The sequence below is a fragment of the Xiphophorus couchianus genome, chromosome 11, assembly GCF_001444195.1.
Source record: "Xiphophorus couchianus chromosome 11, X_couchianus-1.0, whole genome shotgun sequence".
Taxonomy (NCBI): Eukaryota; Metazoa; Chordata; class Actinopteri; order Cyprinodontiformes; family Poeciliidae; genus Xiphophorus; species Xiphophorus couchianus.
The window spans coordinates 7344573-7364667 of record NC_040238.1 but is presented as its reverse complement, the minus strand read 5'-3'; the positions used below and the strand labels follow the sequence as shown (position 1 = coordinate 7364667).

The 20095-nt window shown below is 38.7% G+C and overlaps 1 protein-coding gene across 2 annotated transcripts in view; it reads right to left on the bottom strand.

The window, feature by feature from the left end:
- Nucleotides 1-19506, bottom strand: part of ascc3 (activating signal cointegrator 1 complex subunit 3) — a 238337-nt gene extending 218831 nt beyond the window's left edge. The window contains exons 1-4 of one of the 2 annotated variants that reach the window (XM_028030745.1): nt 19387-19506; nt 18655-18792; nt 11543-11693; nt 3140-3717 (exon numbers count right to left, since the gene is read on the bottom strand). In XM_028030745.1, coding sequence (XP_027886546.1) covers nt 3140-3717; nt 11543-11693; nt 18655-18744 — 819 coding nt within the window. In that variant the 5' untranslated portion in view covers nt 18745-18792; nt 19387-19506. The remainder of the gene's footprint in view (nt 1-3139; nt 3718-11542; nt 11694-18654; nt 18793-19386) is intronic. The other variant, XM_028030743.1, reaches the window with a different exon arrangement.
- Nucleotides 19507-20095: the final 589 nt, after the last annotated feature.

Here is a 20095-nt window from a genome sequence, read left to right as displayed (position 1 = left end):
CAGGTTGGGCCAGGGAACCATTGGTCCCTCCACTTTACCCCCCTACACATTTTTATTAGTGTGAATGCTGTAGGCATTCATTCACACTATTGAGTTCCACTTTCCTGGTTGCTCTGTAAATTTCGCCGCACTTCTTCTCCTGCATACTTTGTGCTATTTTCACCATTCAACTTTTATACTACTCAGCTTGCTCTCCTAATGCCGGCTGTATCTCTTGACTCCTCCCTTCCTCATTTCCTTAGTTTAATGCCCAGCGCACACGACACGATCTTAGAGCTGTCAGCCGATTGTCGGCCCATTTTCAAAACCTGACAGACCACACATTAGCCGACAGAAATCCTAGGTCTAACAGTTTGATCGGGTTCGTTCCTGCCGTGTTGGTGTCCAACAATGGGCACAAAATAATGGCTACAAGTCCAGTGAACTAATTTTAAAACCAGGCATTAATCAATGCATTACTACAATCTACCTGCAATGCATGTGGCTAGTGTCAGCGTAAAGTCCTGACTGAATGAAAATCATCAGAACCTATTTACGTCACGTTAATGAAGAACAGCTGAAAAGTTACCGGTTTCGCTCCAACTCCTCCCCTTGTCATTTCTATATTCTTTGCATGTTGATTAAACATTAATGTTGTTTCCAATGTCTGCTGGACTTCGGGTTGGCCGTGTCAGCTGTTTGGGATTCCCCTCTGTAATTTCCCCTCAGAAAACACGGAGGAGAATCCGCCCTGTCTGATTGGCTACCTGTCACATTCAACAGGCTGCGTTAAGATCCCAGTCGGGAAAAACCCCTGATTTAGATCTGAGCGGCAACGATGATCTACCATAACACACCACACAATCTTAGAAAGACCAACGTTTTAAGATTGTTGTAAGGGGAAAAATAGGAGCAAAAAATCATGTAGTGTGAATTATTGCATCAGGTAGTCAATGTGCCCATCTTCTCTATTTAAATCTAATTATTACTGAAGGGCAACACAATATACAGTCTTCATAATCTGCCCTCTTTTGGTTGAATGCAGTATTTATTTACACTTTTGCTTTACGTTTAGTTTTTTTTCCCAGTACATTTTTTGTTAATGGAGACTGAGAATCCATTTTATTTTTGTTTTTGGTTGTTTTGTTTATTTTGTTTACCAGTTCCAGTGTTTAGTGTTCTTTTGAAAATAAAGTGTATCTAACTTTGGCAAGAAATCGCATGCGTTATTACATCATTTTCAGTGTAAAAAGGTCTTCAAACAATATTATCGTTTATCGCAATAATTTTTGAGACAATTAGTTCAGCAAAATTTGCTATCGTGACAGGCCTAATCGTATGATTAATTGATTTATCGTTTATCGCAACAGGCCTATAAATAACCTTTATACTTTTGTATATTTTTCAACTTTTTGGGGGGAGGGGGAGGATTTTTTTGGCTCCATTGAAATTGATGGAAAACCAAAAATATTAGGCAAAAACTTGACAGTTTTGTAAACCTAACTATGTCCACATACTTTCATTAAGAAACGCCATTCAACTTGTAAAATCTTTTGATCCTCTTCAACTACTTGTGTATATTTCAACTTGCTCATATCTTTTACTGTTATAAAATCCTTTTTCAACCTTTTAGGCACATTATGCTTATAATTCATCTTTATATTTGATTACAATAATGGAATTTGGCTACTGATAGAGTATGCCTTATTAACTTTTTGAAAATCCTGCTCCTTCACAAACAGCTTCTGCTCACGCCCTTAATTTTCATTCTTTCTACACATAAAATACATCAAAAGATAGGAAAAATCTATGTCTGGATTTGGAAAACGTAATACTCATTGATGTGGGATTTGCAGTTTTCTGGCAAATCGGCCTAGTGTGTCGAGGATATAAAAAACAGCAGATCTTAAATATACTGTGGTGCTGAGCCGTTCAATGATTTCTAAACTAACAACAGTATTTTATTTACCGTTCTCTGAGATACAAGAAGCCAGTGTAAGAACTTTAGAAATGGTGTGATGTGCTCCATCTTCCTGGTCTTAGAGAGAACACGAGCAGCAGTGTTCTGGATCAGCTTCAGATGTCTGAATGATTTTTTAGGCAGACTTGTAATGACACTATTGCAGTAATCAGTGCGAGATAAACACATGAATGTGTAACCCACATTTATTCAGTGACTTTTATTTTGTGGGCCCACTTCCTGGGTTGGCCCACACTCTTTAACTTCTTTAAAGCCCCGCCTCCAGCTTGCAGTTCGACTTCCTCCTCTGTTTCCACTGTGGTTGTTGCATGCTGTATTCGGCGTCTTCAACACCAATCAATGCATTTCTTAGAATCTTCGGATTTGATTGCCTGGTGAGTTTCTCATCTGGGAGCAGCATTGTTTTATGTCCGAAATGTGAGGTTAATTACTCAATGGGGCATTCTTGCCAGAATGTCTGCTGCTGCCAGATTCTGCTATTGATAACTATCAGGCCACACGTTGAGGCTAAGTACTCCTCACTCTGTTGAAAAGGTTCAATCAGTCAGAAGAGAATGTAGCTACAATTTTAAGTTTGATATTGCATAGTATCTTTATTTGTTCCACTCTTTCACTCTGCTGGAGTATTTGAAAAACTTGACAATTAATTTATTTTATTTTTGATAATTGATTATTCAGATTTTGAAAGGGCACTTTAAGTTGATTAATTTGAAATATGACTGATATTTTTTGACTATATTTAAATTATGGTCGATTTAACATTATTATTTAACTGTTGGATCATATCAAAATTACTGGAAGTCTAATAATTGCATTTGCATTTAATATGCATAAACCAATACCCAAATTAAATATTTATTTTCCTTTTATATATGAGCATGTTATTTGCTGCATTGAGGTCAAATGGAACCAGCCCTATGGTTTTTCGTATGTTTATAGGAAGACTAAACTGTGGTGAGATGGTCCATTTAAAATCTTTGCTACACCTCACTGCTAAAGAAACATATACAGATCAACCTAGTCAGCTAAGAGAATAAAATACCTGAAATGAAAAGAAATGGTACATGGCTAAAGAAATATGCATCTGTCAGTTAGTTTATAAGTCTTCATGAAGGACAATATTTCTGTCAAAATCTGACAATACTGAATTAGACACAAACGCTTTTACACTTCTCTTACCTCATTCTGCAGCTCATCATCACTCCTGTGGGAGGTTAGCATCTCAAACAAGGAGGTGCACAGCTCCTCTGGATTAGATGAAATCATATTTCCACCTTCCAGGTATTTTTCCACTTCTCTTCTAAGGATGGATCCATCCCCAGAGCTTAAAGTTGTTAAACTATGGGGCACATCATCTTCACTGGCAGACTTATATCCACTTTGCTGATTATTGAGAAAGTTGACAAAGTCTACATCCACTCTCTCATCACCAAGATCAGACCCTTGGAGGTCTTCCAGTGGGTCAAGTGTGTAGAAGTCATAAGAGAAATTAACGTTGCATCCAAAGGCAGAGCCTCGCTGGTGGTGGTAACGGGAACGCTGGGTTTTGATGAAATCTTCGACTTTGGAGTCATCAAGTGGGGCCACCAGCCGAGCCACACAAGCACAGGAAGCTTCAACTGCAGACGATGGAAATGGTCCAAACATTTGCTTAATGGCACAGGTCTCCTCTGTTCCAACATGGTCTTTGTTTTGAAAGGTCTCAAACAGAAAGACAGCAGCACATTCTATGGCCTCTTGACCATGTTCAGTTCCAACTGTTAAACAGAAAAAAAGACAAAAAAACAAACTTTTACAAAATAATAGTTTCATGTCACAGCAGCACTGTAAATAGTTAGTGATCACCTAGCTTTTTACCAAGTTATGAATTTCCTATCCATTCCTACACATGCATTCCCATTTTATATTTTCCTACATAAAATTCATATCTGAATACACATACACCCTTGCTAAATGTGTAAGACTGAAGTTAAAGGGAATTATTTACTTATGTAGCACATTTTCAGCAACAAGGCAATATAAAGTGCAACAGAACCCAGATATGAGTCGTCATGGCCTTTAAGGCCTTCACAGCAGGCCTAAACACTATCAAAATCACTATATCTACAACCTATTTTATATTTTTGTTCAGTTAAATGCTGATTTAATTTTAATAGTCTATTCTCTTTTTTATAACATCTCTATTGGCTGCCCAGTTTCCCATTCTGTGTTCCTTCCAATCAGATTTCAGTATCTGTGTTGACAGGGGCAGCCTAACCTGCCTCGGCCTTTCACAATTGCTAACAAAACAGTATAACACCGGAAATATACCTTTAAACAATCAGCTCACAGATTCGCACCTCAAGGCCTGCTTGGAGGTCTACAGTGATCTGATTGGATGGTCAGAGCGAATCATTAACCTCAAAGTTTTGCTAGCAAAGCAGAACTCATCAGCAGCCTGCACTGCTCATATTAATATGTGTGAAGTTATTTTTATTTGTCATACAATGGCTGACAGAGACTGAGAAATTGATTTGATCTTATTAAGAATTTAAAATCTATTTTCAAGACAAACTTTTTCTTAAGGATCTGGACATCAGATCTCAGTTGTGAGCGATACCACCTATACCTTTAGACTGTAGATTAAATGGCTGGAATTTGCCAAGAATAAATCAAAAACAGGCCATAGAAAATGACTTGTTAATGGAACTGAATTGAATAGATCAGCTCCAGGAACTTGTGAAGTTCATTGAAGTTTTCCTGCATAACGAGAGGAGGATGGATTTTGCCTATAAAGAAATAAACAGCAGGTGAGTATTATATGGTTTATTATTTCATTTTTGGCAAAGTTGGCTGTACTGTAGAAGTTTGTAGCTGTTCTAGCTGGCGGGCCGCCAGGCTTTATTGGTAGTAATGAGTAATCTCACACATTACTATTTCAAATCCAGTAATCAGATTAAAGATACTTATCCAAATCACTGTGCGTTACTATTTTCTTTAGTAATTTTATCTTATTTCCTCTACGCGTCTTGACGAAGCCGCGTAGAGGAATTTCTAGGCATTTCTATGCGATAGTTAGCAGCTGTAATAGCACACTATTACAGCAAATGGAAGGAAGAGAGAAATGTGCATTTTGTTGTAGGAAAAACAGGAACTATTTTGAGTTTCTTTAGCCAAGTTCAATTATTATAAGCGACTTTAGGCTTGTTTTGTTCTAAAGTCGATTGCAGATTTAATGAGTTGCAGGTTGATGTTTTTTGGGCTTGTTTTTGAATATGAAGTGCCTCTGCTTATTTGGAAATAAGCAGAGGCACTTAATAAGCCCCAGCTTGACAACCAAGTAGTTTTAATCAGGCTCTCCCTGTCTATCGTTTCCTGGATTATCCGTCCCACTGTGACTTTTGTTAGTGTTCAGGTAATATAAATATATCTATATTACCTATGAATGACGTTGAGCTTCGCGTTGCACTCCAGAAAACTGCCAACGTCAACACCAATAAGGACAGCGCAATAAACGTGAAAACAGCCACGAACAAATGTGTCTGTAAAGTTGCCCAACTAAACACCATTATAATAATTAATAGTAAGATAAGTGTCACAAATCTGTGCCAAAGGCCATCTGAGTTGTGGAGCTGCAGGAGGAGCGTTGTGCACTGAACTCTGACCGCAAACACAGGGCCATAACACAGAACCTGGAGTTTGGGGGGAAGAGGATACTCTAAAATCCTATCTAGAGTTTTCCAGACAACAATGGAACACACAAAAACAACAGAAGTTTTTTGGACTGTTGTAACCATTAAACAATCTCCCCTTCAGTTCAACTTTATAAGAGGAGATGCATTGTTCATGTTGCATTATAAAATAGCTTGGAATTAAGTAAGTATTGGCAAAGTTAAATGTGATTTTTATATTGAGGTGGTAGAGGGTTGTTGTCAACAGCTACTGAAAGTAACTAATAAAGTAACTTGTAATCTAGCTTAGTTACTTTCCAAATTGACTAATCTAACTAAGTTCCTTTTTCGAGGAGCAATCAGTAATCTGATTAAAGTTACTTTTTCAAAGTAACTATGCCATCAATGGTGTTTACATCTCAACACACTGCCCAGTGAACGGCTGTGTTTGCTGAAAACGTTTATAGATGTGTTTTTGGGTTAGATGGTGCATTAGTGGCTGAGCAACATGCATGTTCGCCTCTTAGTCGTACAGCACGTTGGTATTATTTTTAGGCCCGAGCAGCAAAGCACTGCGAAGGCCTATTGTAATCATACCATTTCTTTTTCTTATGATTCTTCCACCCAAATGAATTGGCATTTTGGGGTCTTTATCATATTCAAAAGCTCACCAAACTTGGCAGACATGTCAAGTCTGCAAAAAATGTATGTATTTTAAGATTGTCGCAAAAATTGCACAAGAAACGGCTCAATAGCGCCACCTAGAAACTTTAAAAAAAAAACTCCGCATAGACCTTACTTCATCGTAGAGACATGAAATTTGGTACAACTGTAGAGCTCCCCAAGACGCACAGAAAATTCAATCAATGTTATAGTGCAAGTCAAACAGGAAGTCGTCCATTTTGGATTGAAGTTCTGATTCTGACGCCTACTTGGCTGTTTACAGCCTTCGCATTTGATCAAACTCCTCCTAGGTATTTTGATCGATCGGTTTCAAACTTGGTCAGATCGTTCATAAGGCATGGCCGATTAAAAGTTATCCAAGTTTTGCATTTTCGTGCATGCAGAAGGGGGGCTTGCCTGGGGTCAAAGTTCACCTACTCGCCATGAAACACAACACTGTTGCATCTCCTACAAAAAAATTCACATAGGCAGAGTCCCCAGAGTTTAAATGGCCAACCTTAAAGGCAATTAGTTTTTCCCCCTTGGAAGAAGAAACATAAAAGCAGACGCCGACTTTATTTTCCCCATAGAGGAAGAAACGGAGGAAAGCAGACGCCGACTTTATTTTCCCGTAGGGGAAAAAACGGAGAAAAGCAGACGCCGACTTCATTTTCCCCGTAGAAGAAGAAACGGGAAAGCAGACGCCGACTTCATTTTCCCCGTAGAAGAAGAGGGGGAAAGCAGATGTCGATGCAGCCAGCGGTGCACCCTGGGTTTTGTGTAAAGACCCCAAAATGGCTCCTATTAAGAGACATGCTTACAACGCAGACTTTAAGCTCAAGGCGATCAGTCACGCAGTAGAACACGGGAATGGGCTCTTTGCACCTGCCGCGCTGACGTCACAACCGCATGTGCAAATGCGGCTCTCTTTTTTCGCTTTGAGTTACCATGACAGCTAGAAAAGACACAGTCTTATTTCAGACGCAAATAAAACAATACTATGAACATTGCTGTCTTCCTAATATAATGGGCTTTTACGTTTTCATGGATTTCCAAACGATCCTGAATTAAAAAGACGGTGGCTTGTAAATATTCGTCGCTACCAGTTAAAGCTAACGCCGCACAGCAAAGTTTACAGCCTTTACGTCACTCCGTAATCAACTTCTTCAGCCTAAAGAAGAAGGTAAAGGAGCCTCCTGTGTTATTTCCATGGAATCACTTCTGTATTCAGCCTGAAAGAGAGTTTATGGGAACAAGAGAGCAGACCAGAGCCAGACAGCCGAGCTACTGATCCGCCTGTACAAACTGCTGTAAATACCGTCCTGCTTCACAAGAAGCATGCAAAACTAATAAAGCGAAATAACACGGAGGCCTTAAGGAACACGGCCATATTTTTCTAAAAGCAACAACTGAACCTGAACCGTCAGCTGAACTAGAACTCCAACACCAGAGCTAATGTTAAGCTATGGGCTTGTTGTGCTTCAGAAGCAAAAAGCCTGAACCGTAAAATCCCCGTTACTTGATCTCTGACACTAACGACAATAAACGCACGTAATGTACTTGAACACAAGGTAAAAACATTGTCCGTTAGAATGGATGAAAAATGTTTAGATACTTAAATAGCACATTTTTACAAGAAAAATGTCTAGCATAAGCTAAAGCTAATGTTAGCCACAAAGTTTAAAGAAAGTAAAACTCACCTTCATATCTGTGTATAACGAGGCGAACATATTAAAACCTTTCTCCAGCTACTTGTTGGGGCTTCGGCTCGATGTACATCATTAATTGTTACCTTGGACAAGCCCTGCAAATACCAAGTGTAAAGAGCCTTTTTCAATAGATTGGAAACAATTGAGCCGCTTTTCCCCGTACGGGGAAGCTGAGGTGCAAAGAGCCCATAGAGCAGCAGCGAGAGAATTTAACATGAACAATCAATGGTGCGAAAGTGGAGGAAGCAACAGCTGTTCATTTTGGGAATGAACGGAGTTTTCAGAACGCTGGTTTGTAATCTATTAATAAAGTTTGACTGACCTATCGGACTATTTTGTCGACATTCCCTTTATCGCAGTTCCATCTAATGGATGCATAACGTAACCCCAGCCTCTACTGTAGCGTCTATTCTATGCGCCTTATAATGCGGTGCGCCTTATATAAGAAAAAAGTTTTTACAATAGGCCATTCATTGAAGGTGCGCCTTATAATGCGGTGCGCCTTATAGTGCGGAAAATACGGTGATCGATCGGCCACCGATTATAATTGGCTGATTTCCATGAAAATGTGTATGGTTGGTGATCGCCGATCACCGTCTCTTGTTGCCGATCACCAAAACCAATCACATTTACCTCACTTCGCAGCCTGCGTGTGCAGCTGATATCCTCTTTCCTTCACACAGCGCAAGCGTGCAGCACCAAATCCTGTCATGTGGAACTATTATGCTCTGAGTTTATGGGGAACTTTGCATGTTGTGGCGGAAAATTACTTTGGAGGTGAAGCACGTCAAAATGCATCAACACAACGAATCTAATATGACATTTAAAAAAAACAAGTACTTGATGGAGTTTGGTATTATCGAGGCTCAAAGCAGGAAAAAAACGGACATCCGGTGTGGCCAGATAGCAAGAAAAGCAGCGCACAACTACCAACACTCACCCGGATTAGCATCACAGTCAGAAAGCTGAACAAATAACCCGAGTGTAAGACGCTTGGATCTGCGCTTTCTCTTGGACCGCTGCTACGCACTACTGGCTGTAATATTTCACAGACGGAGCGCCACTCAACCTCCACCAAATAGTGAACTCTGACCGTTTGCCTAAAGCTGCAGCATGCAACTTTAAAAAAAAAAAAGATTTTCGATATGTATTAAAATATGTCTAAATTAGGTGAATTTACTGCCAGATGATTTTTTACAGACACTTTATTCATTACCTCAGGGAAATTGTAGTTCAGTCTCCCACACAGCACCAATGCATCAAATGATACATCAACACTTTAATTTTTTTAATAATTTATACCTAAAGTGAAAAATTAACAGACATTCCAGGCGATTGGCAGTGATCGGTGATCGGCCTCATGGATGATCGTATCGGCAGCAAAAAAACCTAATCGGAGCATCCCTACAATCTAACTATGAAGATTGTTCTTTGCACTTTTACTAATTAAAGTTTCCAGCGCCTTAAAATCTTAAATTTTTTATTTTTTAATTTATCTATGCTGAAACCACTAACAGTCTCAAACATGTGTTACAGTTCAATATCTGTGTCTTAAAATGTTAGTATTTTAAGACACTAAAGTGGAACTCTGTTCATTTGCCTAGAAAGTCCAGTTGGTTTAAGGAGGTCTGAATGCACAATCAAACTCTAACACGGACCAAAGAACCAAACCCTGATCCATGTAAAACCTGGGACTCAGTTCGGTTGAAATGAACTCCGACACTGTGCTTTTGGAGAAGAGACTGTTCCAAAAGCAGGAGGGCATTCTGGTCAATATGTCACTCTTTTTTTTTTTTTTGAGCCCTGTGGGTCAGCAGAGGTGATGTGCCGGTTGCCATGACAACGGGTCTGCATGTAGAGTAAAACTGACTAAGTCATAAAGAAGAAATACTAACTAACTATTTGTAAAATATGTATTCTCCCTGGATATAATTCTATAAACGGTTTGGTTTGTCAAAATGCAAGAAAGGACTAAGCAAATTTCTCTTTTATATTGGTCAATTTAAAAACAAAATATCAGCAATTTGCTCAGCTTTAGTTTAAGCCACATTTTATAGAACTCGGGTAAGAAATAAGGGGGCTAAAACCATCTTTGTGACAGATTACTGCTCATTCCGAATTGGAACATTCTGGTTTTGTGGACATGACTAAATGACTCATAGTAATGGCACCTGCAATATTTTTACGCTGCATTAAACAGATAATACCAAGGATATTATTGACAGAGCAAACTTGAAGCCGTGAATACTTACAATGGTTCAGGTAGTTCTGTGCAATTGTGATATTGGAATATCAAATGTGCGATATATTAATAAGCCCTACTGTGATGTAGGGCTGTTGTAAACAAATATTTTAGTAATCGAGTAATCTATTGATTATTCTTATGATTAATTGAGTAATCGGATAAAAAAAGATGAAGTAAAACATTGGTAAATCTAACAGAACAGCAGTATTACTATCGCATATCAACATCAGTCCAATTATTCACAGTTGAGCTTCCCTAACAATTACTTCTCTTTAGTTTAGAAAATGTACCTGTAACAATAATAGCTCACTTTATAAGTTAACCTGACAAAATGTTATACAAAAATCTGAAATTATATTCAATTTAATAATAAAGAGGCAGGCTCACAAATATGCTTGTAAAAAATGTCTATGCTCCAGCTTTTTTTTTTTATGTATTCATCTTCAGTCAATTTAATAGATGAACTCTCACCTTGCCCAGACATTTATAGCTTTTGTGTTTATGTTAGCGACGGGATTTGACACCTTGTTCGTCACACACAGAAACCTCTGCCAGCTACGTGCCGCCACGATGAGCTCCGCCACCCATTGTTGAGACTGGGATGATGTGAAATAAATTTTCCGGTTCGTCCGTGAAGATACATTTACGTTAATCATCTAAGGCGCAGCCCCCCGCAGTGTTCAGTCTATCCGCTCACCTGTATAAATACATCTTCAGCGCCCTTCCCCGCCGTTCGCTCTGAACACCGGCCACCAGGCAGCAGCTCAGGGAGGAGAAAAGCTGCCGTACTCCAGGCATCGCGCCAGTCATTTTAAGGATGCTTATTGGTCCCCCGAAAAACGACAAAGACCCAGACATTATCACCGATCAATAAAATCCCCACGGCTGAACTTGAAAAGTGGACGTTATGCTGCTAACACTTAGTTTTCGTCAACAACTTAGGCGGAAGTGAGAGCGCTGCGCAAAGCAAGTAATAACCTGGCCGGAACACGGTGCAGTAAATAATAAAATATAACTTAACAAAGCTTCGAGGAAGATAAATTTTCCTCGAAGAATTTTAATAATCGAGGTACTCGAATCACTTGAGGAATCGTTTCAACCCTACTGTGATGGCACAATTTTTTCACCAGACTGTTTGAAGCAGTGTCAACAAAAAAAAAGTTGGTGGTAAGTAAGCACAAACTTGGCACATAACCAGGGTAGTGAAAAAGTGTAGTAGTTAAACAGAAGAAGTTGAAACCCAAAATTCTGGAGTAAAAAATACAAAAACAGAAAATCAAACTGGCAATGGATTTGAGAGCAAGGAGTTAGTTACCAATCTGTTTGGCTGCCTGAATCAGGCTCTTCAGTTCCTGACTGGCAGCTTGCCGCTTAGCTTTATCCTGATGCTCAGAACAAAAATGGACAATCTTCTGCCATGTCAGGCCTTCTCTGGCAAACAGCTCTTGTCTCTTCACACGCTTGGCCTGGAACAAAAGAGAAAATAATTACACTCCAAATAAAGAGAACAATATTCATCAAACTGCAAGAGTCCCAAATAACCAGCACTTCACTTACAACATATAGCTGGATAACTCTAGTATATGAAGTCCAAAAATATGAATACTCTACAAAAGTCTGTGTATTTTGCCAACATAAACATAATCAGAATCTAATTTATTGGCCAAGTATTTTTACATACAAGAAATTTGACATGGTACTGTTGAGGTGCAGATCATTCAACTTAAGGGGATTTTTTTTAATTGGAAAAAAAAAGTATAAATGACAATGTTGGATAAATAAACTTAACTTGAGCTAAAAATAAATTAAGAGTTACGGACTAGCGGTGTAAAAAAGAAAGGAGAGGGAGTACTAAGCTGCCTTGGAGGAGGAGATTGGGTCAGGGGGCTGGTGGGGAATAGAGGTGAGGCGAGGGGGCCATAACAGTGGAATGACTGCATCTGCTGGCAAGGAGGATTATGTACTAGAGGAGAGCACTGGGGCAGAGTAGATGTAGTGATGGTGGTGAGTGTAGCACAATGGCTAAATCTATTTAAAAAGTTATTCTGGGCCACCACTTCTACACAGAAATTAAGATAATTTATGAAACAGTGATTCATCCCCTCTAGATCTTCACCAGGAGTTCCCCCAGTTTGTGATGTTGAAACAGTTTCGCAGGGCCTCCTTTGCTTCACCAGGCCATCTTCTGATGGAGCGAGTGGAGACACCCTGCCTTTGGACCACTGGGGTGTACTTGGCTGTATGTACACCAGGTTGTTGGCTGACTTGCCCAGTGGGGGAAGGGCAACAGCCTTACATGCATCTTTTACATTGGTGCACAGTAAATCAATTGCCCTGTTTTTCCTGATGGGACAATTGACAACCATGGTGAAAAGCAGCCAGAATGGAATCCAGGGTGACATAATTAAAATCTCCAGATATTATTAAGAGGGCTTCAGGATGTTGCAACTGAAGTTGTGCTGTGACACGTTGTATCCTTTGACAGACAGCAGGTGGCTGTCTCAGAGGGATGTAAAAATAGATGGAGATCACATGACTGAACTCCCAGGGAAGATAGTAGGGACACAGGCTGACAGCCAACAGCTCCAGATAAGGGCAACACAACTTTGCCTTACTTGTGACATGGCCAGGGTTACACCAATTTTTGTTAACCGAGATGATCAAACTGCTACCTCTGCTTTTTCCACATGCCTTCGGATCCCCATTATTTCTGGCTGCTGTAAATCCGCACAAAGCGTAAATCCGCAAGCAGCACTGCTGTTGCTCCTGCTACGCAATGGACTAAACCATTGTTCTAAAAATGGCTGGAGGAGGACCTAAAAATTAAAAAAAAAAATTCTTGGATGAATGGTAGGTTTATTTACAGGGTTTATAAAGGAATCCCAGAGTTGAATTTACTAGTTTTTACTACCTCTACAATATTTTTACTACCAACACAAAATTGAGCCAAATTCGCGCCGATTTCCTCAATTTTGGGAGATCGGTGATCGGCCAATATTTACATGAAGCCAATCTCACCCTCTGATTTTTTCTACATCAGCAAAGGTCTAAAAATCAGCCACTGTCTTCTTCTGCTCTGCAATGAGAGGTTTGACTGATAGACCGGCCTACCAGGTCATGTCTGCAAGCTTGTAATTATCAATAGTAACCCCACTGTTACCAACTCAGAGACTTTCTTCCTATATTTAGCAACATTTCAATAAAAAAATGGCACTGGCTAAAATCAAAATTGGCAGGTCAAACTTTTTATAGATTGACATTCTATGATCTGTGAGGAAAGCTGCAATCGGTGACCCATGTAAGATGAGGGCTCATGCAAGACAAAACTTAATCCCACTTACTGTGACTTTATCTTGATCAAAACCTCACGTTAAAAACAGAAAGCACTATTTTTAGTGCTTATCCTATATCCATAAGACTTAGGATATTTGGTTTTTTTTTAAAGAATATCAGTACAATGTAATGACATTCCAATTTCACAAGCCGATGTTTTATTCTCAACAGAATATTAGTTTGCTACCAATTGTCAACACCAGGACAACTCGATAACAAGGTTCAATGGTATCGTATTTCACAGGTCATTAAAAAATTTAAATAAACAAATGTCCATGTGCAGCGAATTTCAGTGTTTCGGTGACCAACACACCAACTCTGTCAGACCATCGTTACAATTAGAGAAACTGTATCAATTTGCTAATCAACCACTGAAAATCCCGGTACTTTCTGTCCAATTTTCTTTGGACAGATGAGTCTAAAAATAGGGCTGTTGTAAACACATATTTTAATAATCGAGTATTCTATCAATTATTCTGACGATTGATCAAGTAATCGTATAAAAATTTTTTAAGATAAAACATTGATAAATCCAACAAAACAGCAGTGTTACTATCGGATATCAACGTGATGATTATCTGGCGAGTCCAATTTCTATTGGACAGATAGTCCAATTTTTTATATTTGAGCATCCCTAACAATTACTTTCTTTGTAGTTTAGAAAAATAACTAACAATAATAGCTCATTTTCTAAGTTAACCTGAAGTTATACAAAATTTGAAGTTATATTTAAATTAATAATAAAGAGTCAGGCTCAGAAATCTGCTTATAAGAAATGTCTATTCTCCTTTAAGTTTATGTATTCATCTTCAGTCAATTTAATAGACGAACTCTCACCTTCCCCAGACATTTATAGCTTTTGTGTCCGTGTTAGAGACAAGATTTAACAGCTTTGTTCCTCACACACAGAAGCTCATCTACCAGCTATTTACCACCAAGATGCACTCCGCCACCCATTTGTTGAGACTGGGATGATATGAAATAAATTTTCAACCATAAAGCTACGCATCTAAAGCACAGTCGCCCACAGTGTTCACTCACCAGCCGCGCTCTTCCAAGCCAGCTCCGGGAGGAAAAACAGTGCCGTAAGCCAGGTATCGCACCAGTCATTTTAAGGATGCTTATTGGTCCCAAAAAAAAAAAACCTGGACATCCTCAATAAATGAATAAAATCCTCCCAGACCGAACTTTAAAATTTGACGAAAGCTAAGCTAACACTTAGCTTTCGTCAAAAACTCTTAGGCAGAAGTGAGAGCGCTGCGCAACGCAAATAATGAGCCAGCCGGAAAACTGTGCACTAAATAATAAAACATAATTTGCTTCAAGGCAGATAAATTTTCCTTGAGGAATTTAATAATAGAGGTACTCGAATAATTCGAGGAATCGTTTCAGCCCTAGTCTAAAATATAATTTTTTTAACACCAGAACAGAGTACATGTTTGGCATAAACCAGATAAAGTCTGGTAGATGGCGACATAAAGCATCACACTTAAGTTATCAAAGCCACAGAAAGGAGTAAGACTCACTATTAGACAGAGAGTCTCTAGAGCCCAATCTATTTCCTCATGTAGTATGCACATTTTCTATTGATATCTAATTGTGGGGAAATGATTAGTCTCTGGTCTTTATCTGTAAAAACAAAACAAAATTTAGAAGAAAAAACAAAAGTTGTAAAAAAAATCATTTTTCATACCAGTTTTTTTTAAACGCTAATATTTCCAACATAGTTTAAGAAAAGCCAAAAAGGTTTTATTTTCACATTTTACATTACAACTCGCATTCATCCACAGCAGTTCTGCAGAAGCCAGTGTTAATGAGCCTAACATTTTGTTATGTATTTTTAAACAGTACCTCATTAGTGTAATAAGGTATTAAATCTAAGCAAGTCTGACAGTTCAGGGCTCATAGGCCAGGAAAAGCATTAACACACTGACTCAACTACAATCAGTATCTGAATACCTTCTAAAACTAAGCATTTTAGCACAAACTGGGAGATCTCTGAGTGACTCCAGTCATCTTTTCCCTGGAGAAGCACATTTTCTGCTGAGCAGATTTAATGAGAGCTGAGCCTGGTAAAATGAAGTTCTGCATATTGCCCCAAATTCCATTTAAAGTGTCAGGCAAAGTCGCAGAGAAATAAACTAGGAAAGAGACACCTGGTTTTAAAAAACCCATGGGTCTATAAATACAGGAAGAATTACATGCATTAATTCTGGGTTACACCAACTAGTTGACACATCGATTCTTTACTCTGCAATGACTCTTTAGGTAGCTAGTCGACTAGTCACAATTACATGACAAAACAGACTTTTACAAAAAGATGGAAGATAATCATCATGTACGTTTTGGAGGGAAACACTACCGGAAGTGGAATCAACTCAGCAAGAACACCGCCATCACGTTTCAACTGAGAAAAGTATTCTACTTTTATCATCACTTTGAGAAAAACTTTTGGTAAAAATACTGAGTGAAATAATGGCTCCAAAAGGACCCAAGACCGATATGAGACCGAATGAGGAATTTGTATCGCTCATACAAGTTAAATAGTTACTGAGCCAGCAGAAGGAAATGTACATGGAGTTGCTTCAACAACAACAGGACAATTTCAAAGGCTTTGTTAAAATCATTATGGACACTACAAACGCCAGACTGGATGAGTTGAAACGAGAAGTGTAGGACAGTGGTCCCCAACCTTTTTATTACCACAGACCAGTCAGGACTTGGCAATTTTGCTGCGGCCCGGGTGGGGGACAGGGTCAAGGGGGAAGGAAAGAACTGTCAGATAATGCTTCTGCATGTTGGTGTTCCCACTAAAGCCTTTTCTTTTCTTTTTTTGCCCCGATTTTCCCTTTACGACAATCTTACAAAGTCCTGCAGTGTGAGGTGTGTTGAATATGTCCGATCTAAAATCGTTGCTCAATTCAATATCAGACCTACGTTTTTATTCACAGACAAGTGTGAGGTTTCCCCCAGAAAACTTGCTAAGCCAGCTGGTTGGATGCTCGGGCAGTCATTCACAAAGCGGCTCATCGTGTTTTTGAGTTAAATATTATTTAAACTTAACAGGAAATGTTAAAATATCACTCGATAATTATGTTATTGAAAGATTGGAAAATTAATACCTGAAAACCACCTATAAAATCTTAAAAAATACAAACATTTTTTAAAATAACTTGAAAAGATAAGCAATGCTTAGCCTGGCACAAGTAAAGCCTGGTGACCCACCAGGCTTGTAGTAATACACTGGGGGAAACCCTGCAAGTGTATGTAGAAAAAAAATATTCTTGCCCATAATTTGATAGTTAGAGGGCACAGTCCGACTGCCCTCCTCCTGCTCAGTGTCTGAACAACATGGAGGCTGTGAGAATCCTCAGTCATTATTAGACCGAGGACAGCAAGACTAATTTATTTTTGCTAAATTGTTATATGTAACTAAATATTATTCTCGAGAGGCACAAGCAGGCATCCTGACACACAGATGAAAAATACATAAATAAAAAAATAGAAAAAAAAAAATAAAGAGAAAAACTCAAAAAGGGCTCTAGGGGCATCAAGGATAAAAGGGGCAGGGGCTCAAGCACCTCCGCCCCCTTTTGCATGTGCCTGCTCATCAAGCAGGTTCTGCGAGGAGCTTTCTTACTCACCTTGTAGTCACGCATCATGCTGGTTTTATACTATTTTTAAATATTATTATTCCGGTTACATGATCCATCTAACCATATCAAACGCTTTGTCCACTTAGTCAGCCAGATTTCCGTGCGGCCTCCATAAAGCTTGGTCAACCAATCCAGTCTCTATGCCGCTTATCAAAAACTCAACAGACATGAAATGGAAGAGTAAAGCCACATAAATATACTTGTCCCTTTATATCCAGCTAGATATGCGTAGTGCAGCTGATTTAGTTCATCATACAGGGCCGGTCTAAGGTTTTATGAAGCTTTGAGCTGTTATACAGAGGGGACTTAGGTCCTCAGGACCTTATTACACACTTAAATCATTACACACTTAAATCAGTAACATGCTGAGTGCAGATGTTTTACATCTGCACTCAGCTTTCCTTCTAGAGATCCCCAGACTAGAGTTACTTACAACAATGCTGTCAATATCTTTTCTACATTTTTAAAATTATTTTTAATAATTCCTCTATGTCTCTTGTCTTGATCGACTATGAAACAAAATATGAATTGACTCAGTGTCATTTCAGTGGGCATTTTTAAGTGATCCTGGACCTATTATTATCAAAAGGTTCAAAAGTTTATTAAAATACAAATCAAATTTAAATTCAAAAATACTTTATTGATGCCAAGGGAAAATTAAATATCAATAACTTCTAAAAGAAAACGTCCTTGTTGTTCATATATAGAATCTGAAAAGAATAAAAGCATAAAAGAATGAACTGTTGTAAATTCTTGCAGAATTACTGAATGAATGTTGATCACATCTGCAGCGTGGAAGGTTTTCACATCCTTAAGTCTCAGTGTTTTTAAGGCAATTTGAGTTTTATAAAAATGCTCTAAAATCAGTAGACATGACTTGTTTGTGAAAGGCAGTTGTTTAACTTGATCTTCTCAGCGACATAGCACAAATTCCCTCATTGCCTTGTCACATTAAATCAAACAAAACTACAACATATCACACTTCATTTAACCTTAAATCAGTGATCCTAATTCACACTGATGCTGGGTATCATTTTTGTTTTTTTATTTTCAAATCTATTCAACACTGGAGTGTTTAGAACTTTAGTGATTTGTTTGCTCACAAGTTCTCTTTTCCCCGAGACATCAGACAGATGTACTTATGTCAAGGTTAAAAGTTAAGAGAAATGATAAAAAACAGATTTTTAGTGTCCAATCATGGTAATTGATAACCTTTAAGTATATTCCAAATACCTTGTCTTTTGCCAAATTGTTTTATTGAATGTTTTCCCCAGAAATTCCATGCAACAAAATGTCAAGTTAAGGCACTATCTGGCTTTTCTAAGCAAACGATGTTTGAAGAATTAAAAGTTCTTGAGTAATATTTAATTGTACTTTAGACAAGATTAAATACTTATTCATTATGAGAGAGAGATATAATTTGCTTTTTTGGCCTCACCTTCAGGTCATAAAGCTGCTCCGTGGGATCCTCCCTCTTGCTGACATTAGAGAAAGAACGAAGAGCACCTGTAAGACGCGGAGGAGACATCGGTCCCTGTGTCTATCGTCACCGCAGCTGGACTGGTTCTTCCTAAGACTAACGCAGAAAATGCACACAGAAATAAGTTCACATGGTAGTATGCTTGAAAGCACAAACTTTATCTATTCAACATGCGCAACAAAGGTCTAATGCAACTGCTTCATTAGAAGAGTCATATTAGACAACTAATACAGCGAGGATAGTTATTAGAAACTGTCCTCGCTCAGTGTTCCCCGGACACCAGGATGTCCAGCTATCCCACAGTTTTGAAATAAACAGACATGTTGAGTGACGCAAGTTCTGGAAAACCCTTTCAGATAAAACTGAATTTCCTGAATTCAAAATCCTACAGAATAAAGAGTCAGTGTTGCTTGTTCCACGTCTAAACCGTTCTAACTTTATCAGTCAACTTTAAAGCCACCTGTTTTCGCGTTTTATTGTCTGATAATTCTGTTTAGATGTCACCGTTCTGTAACAACCCGGTATCGTGCAGCATGTGAGCTGTTACCGCTGCTAGCTAGTCCTTATCCGACAGCTGAGCAATTTCTTTAGCAGCGGCAGCTTTAACAGCGTACATATAACAAGCTGCGAGGAGTCGAAGGATTTTTAACTCTGACCACATCGTTACTAAGGCACATATTTCTGTATTACCTCTTAAAGCGTTGTTTGAAACTTATGTCAGAGACAGCCGGTCTATATTAGTAGCCTACAGGCTGCGGTCAACAGAAGTAGCTGTGCGCACAGAAAGGTGGGTATTGTAGTTTAACGTCTGTTTAACTTTACGGAAGTGTAAGAAATTGTCTTTAAAGAACTACATTTCCCATACCAGTGACGTTGTAGCGTCATCTCACAAGGATGGATTGGATATTTACCCTGGTTTTTTTCTTTCCACTGGCTCCCTGTAGCTCACAGAATAGACTTTAAACCTTGTGTTGTCTTGCGGGTCAAAAGTGACCCACTGGCATGTTTAGCTGTAGAAAAAATACCTTAAACTATCCGTTTTCAACTTGAAATTTTATGACTTTTTCTAAATTGACCCCATCATTAGAAAAAGTGATACTTTATTTTTGTTTATGTTTCCATTTGGGCTGTACACCACTAGGGTACAAAGATTGTCTTGTGGGTAATTTCTGACCCGTGAATTATAAAACCATTTAAACAGCAGAAAGTTCAAAGGTCACACAGAAACTGTCTCTAATACATACACACACACCTACACACCCAAAGGTCACACACAAACTTTCTCTAATACATACACACCCACCTACATACCCGCATATGCAAGCATACACACACATTAAATAAACTGGATTGATGTATGAATTGAACTTGCATCTGCACCTGCAGCTAACCCCTCACA